Below are 5,288 nucleotides of genomic sequence, written 5' to 3'. Positions count from 1 at the left end.
TGTAGCTATCATTTTTTAAGTGTTTAGCTCTGTACCAGACCCTGTGCTAAGTGCCTTATATGCATTATTTTATCCTCACAACAACACAATGAAGTAGGTTCAATTAGTATTCCCATTTTACAGATGAGATTACTGAGACCTGAGAGAGTAATTTGACTCAGCTAATGCCACAGTTAATGAGTGAGAAAGTATCAATTCTGGTTGGTCTGCTTCCCACAAACATTTCCTGTGCACCTCTTGTATGAAAGGCAGTTTACTAAACTCAAGAGAAAAAGGCATATGGAAGTCCTTTCCCTGAAATCCCACCATCCTTGGAAGAGTTTACAATTTAGAAAGGAAAATGATAAGTATATAATATACCCATACAAGACACAAGGTGCTAAGTTCACATGAAAGGGTCAAAGTTCTCTTGTGATTAGAGAGATGCGAGGGCCTTGGAGGAGATGGAATGTGAAATTGGCTTTAATAAGGGTTTTCACAAAAGACGTTTGGAGGACAGCATTTAGGGGAAACATCATGAGTAAAGGTATGGCGAACATAGGCAAGGAAGAGCAAATAGGTGAACTTCTAGAAGCAGAGCTTAGGGGAGTTGTGACTGATAAAGGTGTAACATTATATGACTTCAGAACCTAGCTAAGAAGCTTGGATTGGTCAATCAAGTGCCAGATGGGTTTTGAGTGGGGCAATGGCAAATCTGGGGCCACAGCTTGAGAAAAGTAATGTTGTCGCTACCTGTGTTATAAACTGGCATAGGGAGAGATCAAAGTTAGAGACCAGTTGGGAGACTACTTATAATAGACCAAGGTTTCTTGGTCTCAGCAGTAGTGACATTTTGGGTCAGATAATTATTTGGTGGGGGAGTAGGTGTTTGCACTGGTCTCTCCCCACTGCATATTTTAACATTCCACCCCACCCCCAGGGTTTCCTGGGAGGCAAAATCACCCCAGTTGAGAACCACTATAATAGACCATATTACCGTCAAAATTTAAAAAGGTGAATGTGACACGTGAGCAGAGGTAAAACCTAAAAGCTTTGGCAAGTGTTTGGATAGGAGTGTGACTGAAGAAAATGGAAGGATCAAACAGATGTAGTCTAACATACTCCTAACTGCTTGCAACACTGTAAACTCTTCAGAAGGGCAATTTGGTAAACCCTTTTGAAGGGAGTTTGGTAAAACCTATTAACAATTACAAAAGCTATCTTGCCCTTTGACCCAGCAATTCCATTCCTGGAAATTTACCTCAAATGATTCCAATGAAGACATAATCTTCACGTACAAAGCAACAATATTTACAGGGGGTAGTGACCGTGCTGTTCACAACAACTGCACCCTCATGCCTACCACATTTAATAGTGCCTGTTAAATGAGAGGCTCAGATCTAAGAGGTCAATTTAAGATTCAGAGAAGGTGTGATAGAAGATTTTGAGGAGAAATGTCGTAATGAAACAAAGCCCCAGATGGGGTGGAAAGGGCAGATATCAAGAACGCAAGGAAAAAAAGCTCATAACTTCGTTCCCATATCATAGAGAGAGCAATCACTGAGATTTTGTTTATCCTTGCATTATTATTTTTTTAAGGTAGGCTCCACCCCCAATGTGGGGCTTGAACTCACAACCCTGAGATCAAGGATCACACACACACGCTCTGCTCTACTGACTGAGCCAGCCAGGGCTCCCTACACCCCCAGAAGACTGAGATTTTTGTATTGGTCAAAGGAAGGAAGGACATTAGGGAGTCAATCAGTGACGTCATCTGCTGAGAAAGGAGACCCGGTGGACCCGAGGTTTGAACTTTGCCTGAGGAATCTCGATCTATGCCCAAGAACATTCCTTGAAAGTAAGAATTGTGCGCTTTCCCGTGCAAAGTTGCTGGGGAACACGCTGTTCAGAAATGAGGACGTCCTAGGGAATACTCCAATATACAGAGATTAAAGTAGGAAAGAAGAGTTAATTAAGTAGACAACTTTCTCCCTCCCGGAGTCCCCAGCAATTTGGTTTTTAAATTGCCCTGCAGATGTGGAACTCTTGTTAATTCGGCAGGGACACCGCTACTCCCGTAACAAGCCGGGCACTGCCAGCTGGGCGAACGGGAGGCTCCGGGTAGAAGAATGGCAGGCGTGGCCAACCGGGAGGCCGATGGAGGCCGCGCCCCCTTCCCAGAGTGCCTCGCAGCCGCTCCCCGCGAGATCCCTTTTCTACCCAGCGCGGCGGGCCTGGGAAGGGGCTCCCGCCATGGACGGGCTCCGGGCTAGCGCCGGGCTGTTAAGGCGCGGGAGGTTGAGACGCCGGCGCCAGCCACAGCCACATAGCGGGTCGGTCCTGGCCCTGCCCCTAAGGCCCAGGAAGATCCGAAGGCAGCTAAGGAGAAGCGTGGCGTCCCGCATGGCTGCACTGAGGGCCCAGACGCTGCCCAGCGAGGACTCGGAGGACTCGAGGGTGGAGTCGACGGTCGACGATCCGGGGGACCCGCTGCCTGGTGGGGCGGCGGCCATCCCCGATGCGGCCCGGCGAGAGCCGTATGGCCACCTGGGGCCTGCAGAGCTGCTGGAGGCCTCGCCCGCGGCCCGCTCCCTGCAGACCCCCCGCTCCCTGGTGGAGGCGCAGACCCCGCCGGCCCGCCTGGTGGAGGCGCAGACCCCGCCGGCCCGCCTGGTGGAGGCGCCTGCCCTGCCCGCCCGCCTGGTGCCGGCTTCCGCGCCGCCCGCGCGCCTGGTGGAGGTGTCCGCCGCGCCGGCCCGCGTGGTGGAAACCTCGGCCCTGCTGTGCAATGCCCAGCACTTGGCGGCCGCCCCGCCGTCCGTGGCCCCCGCCACGCTGTCGGGGCCGCAGGTGGATAGCACGGGCGGGGAGCTGGCGTGGGACTCCCCGCTGCAGCGCATCCTGGCCGAGCTGAACCGCATCCCCAGCAGCCGGCGGCGGGCAGCGCGCCTCTTCGAGTGGCTCATCTCGCCCATGCCGCCCGACCATTTCTACCGGCGCCTGTGGGAGCGGGAGGCGGTGCTGGTACGGCGGCAGGACCACGCCTACTACCAGGGGCTTTTCTCCACCGCAGACCTGGACTCCATGCTGCGCCACGAGGAGGTGCAGTTCGGGCAGCACCTGGACGCTGCTCGCTACGTCAATGGGCGGCGCGAGACCCTGAACCCGCCCGGCCGCGCGCTGCCAGCCGCCGCCTGGTCCCTGTACCAAGCCGGCTGCTCCCTGCGCCTCCTCTGTCCGCAGGCTTTCTCGACCACCGTGTGGCAGTTCTTGGCTGTGCTCCAGGAGCAATTTGGAAGCATGGCAGGCTCCAACATTTACCTCACGCCCCCCAACTCGCAGGGCTTTGCCCCCCACTACGACGACATCGAGGCTTTTGTGCTGCAGCTGGAAGGTAGGAAACTCTGGCGTGTGTACCGACCCCGGGTCCCGACGGAGGAGCTGGCCCTGACATCCAGTCCCAACTTCAGCCAGGAGGACCTCGGTGAGCCGGTGCTGCAGACCGTGCTGGAACCTGGAGATTTGCTCTATTTTCCTCGGGGCTTCATTCACCAAGCCGAATGCCAGGATGGAGTGCACTCTCTGCACCTCACCTTGTCCACGTACCAGCGCAATACCTGGGGCGACTTCCTGGAGGCCGTACTGCCTCTGGCAGTGCAGGCTGCAATGGAAGAAAATGTGGAGTTCCGAAGGGGTCTTCCCCGAGACTTCATGGATTACATGGGGGCCCAGCACTCAGATTCTAAGGATCCACGAAGAACGGCCTTTATGGAGAAGGTGCGGGTCCTGGTTGCCCGCTTGGGACACTTTGCTCCTGTCGATGCTGTGGCTGACCAGCGAGCCAAAGACTTCATCCACGACTCTCTCCCCCCTGTGCTGACTGATAGGGAGAGGGCACTCAGTGTTTATGGGCTCCCAATTCGCTGGGAGGCTGGCGAACCTGTAAACGTGGGGGCCCAGTTGACAACAGAAACAGAAGTGCACATGCTTCAAGATGGGATAGCTCGGCTGGTGGGTGAAGGAGGCCATTTGTTCCTCTATTATACGGTGGAGAACTCCCGTGTTTATCATCTGGAGGAGCCCAAGTGCTTGGAGATACACCCTCAGCAAGCTGATGCCATGGAACTCTTGCTCCGCTCCTACCCAGAGTTTGTGAGAGTAGGGGACCTGCCCTGTGACACTGTGGAGGACCAGCTTTCCTTGGCAACCATGTTATATGACAAGGGGCTGCTGCTCACCAAGATACCTCTAACCTGAAGTAGTCTCTCGTTGCTTGCTGGAAGCGAGACCGTGCTGATTCTCTCTTCACCACCATTACCACCTTTTTTTGCCGGACGGGCAGAGGGAGGGGATGGGAGGACTCACGTTCTTACCTTGAGAACCATTTATCTTTATGACTGCTTACATTTACCTTTATGACTGCTTTAATGTCACAAATTTCAGACGGTTTTCTAGGAATCACCCCTTCATCTAGGCACAAAAGTAAAAGCAGAAGTTGGAGGTGGAAAAAAAGGAGCTCTTTCTGCAGAAGTAACTTTGATCCCTGATCATTTCTGAGCACCAGCCTCATCATCACCCTCAGGCTTCAGTGTACTGTGTAGCACTTGCTGTGTCATTCTGCTTGAGACATGAGACGTTTTTATTTGGAATTTGCATCCTTCATTTGAGTTCTCTTTCCTCAGTTTGGGGGGAGGGTTGGGGTCAGTATCCTGTTTGTTACTGTGACTTTGTATGAATGTTAGAAAAGTTATTAAAGTGCCAAAGAATGTTTCTCTTTTTTAAGGCTAGATTATTATGTGACATGGTTTGAAGGAATTGGGTGGGGGGGAGATAGGGAAAATCTATAATGGTTGACGTGAAAGGTAAGTTGGGGTGGTTGTAGGATTGGGGCCAATTCTATAACTTTGGGGGCCATTTATTTTAATTCTGCTGCTTGCACCCCAAACAGCACAATCCTATTGGGAAAGTTAAGAGTGTATTGTGTTTTTGCTCAGTGCTTGCTTGCATCAGTAGCTGGCATTGCTCCCAAAGGGGCAGCATGTCACCTACTTGTGCCTCAGTCAACCAGCTTGTAGCAAGCTGGCCAAGAAGGAAGGCTGGTGTTCAAGTTACTTTCCACTCTCATTTTTTTCTGGCAGTTGGAAGAATCTTCCCCAAACCTGGCCAGTGAATATTCTCATGGTTGGTGGAAGACAGCCTGGTGTACCAGAGAGAGCACTGGACTTGGAACCAGAAGACCTGGGTTTGGGGTGGTGGCTGGTAGGCAGCTGACTGACTGATCTGAGGCTGCTGCTACACCTTGGGCACAC

The 5,288-nt window shown here is 52.6% G+C and overlaps 1 protein-coding gene across 2 annotated transcripts; it reads left to right on the top strand.

Moving 5' to 3' along the window:
• The first annotated feature begins 2,197 nt into the window (after positions 1–2,197).
• RIOX1 (ribosomal oxygenase 1) lies at positions 2,198–5,244 on the top strand. 2 transcript variants are annotated; one of them, XR_005837668.1, is made up of 2 exons: positions 2,198–4,679; positions 5,118–5,244. XR_005837668.1 is itself a non-coding variant. In XM_040641676.1 (1 exon), the coding sequence occupies exon 1, from the start codon at positions 2,233–2,235 to the stop codon at positions 4,234–4,236; it is 2,004 nt and encodes a 667-aa protein (XP_040497610.1). In that variant the 5' UTR covers positions 2,198–2,232; the 3' UTR covers positions 4,237–4,749. The 2 variants fall into 2 exon arrangements, 1 of the variants encoding a protein (XP_040497610.1); XM_040641676.1 differs by lacking the exon at positions 5,118–5,244 and having other exon boundaries at positions 2,198–4,749.
• The last annotated feature ends 44 nt before the right edge of the window (positions 5,245–5,288 follow it).

The sequence above is a fragment of the Ursus maritimus genome, unplaced genomic scaffold, assembly GCF_017311325.1.
Source record: "Ursus maritimus isolate PB19 unplaced genomic scaffold, ASM1731132v1 scaffold_25, whole genome shotgun sequence".
Taxonomy (NCBI): Eukaryota; Metazoa; Chordata; class Mammalia; order Carnivora; family Ursidae; genus Ursus; species Ursus maritimus.
The sequence above is the reverse complement of the archived record's forward strand: the minus strand, read 5'-3'. Positions and strand labels throughout refer to the sequence as shown.

Excerpts from the sequence above, each read along its gene's own strand:
- RIOX1 (XM_040641676.1), top strand. The coding sequence starts at position 2,233 with ATGGACGGGCTCCGGGCTAGCGCCGGGCTGTTAAGGCGCGGGAGGTTG.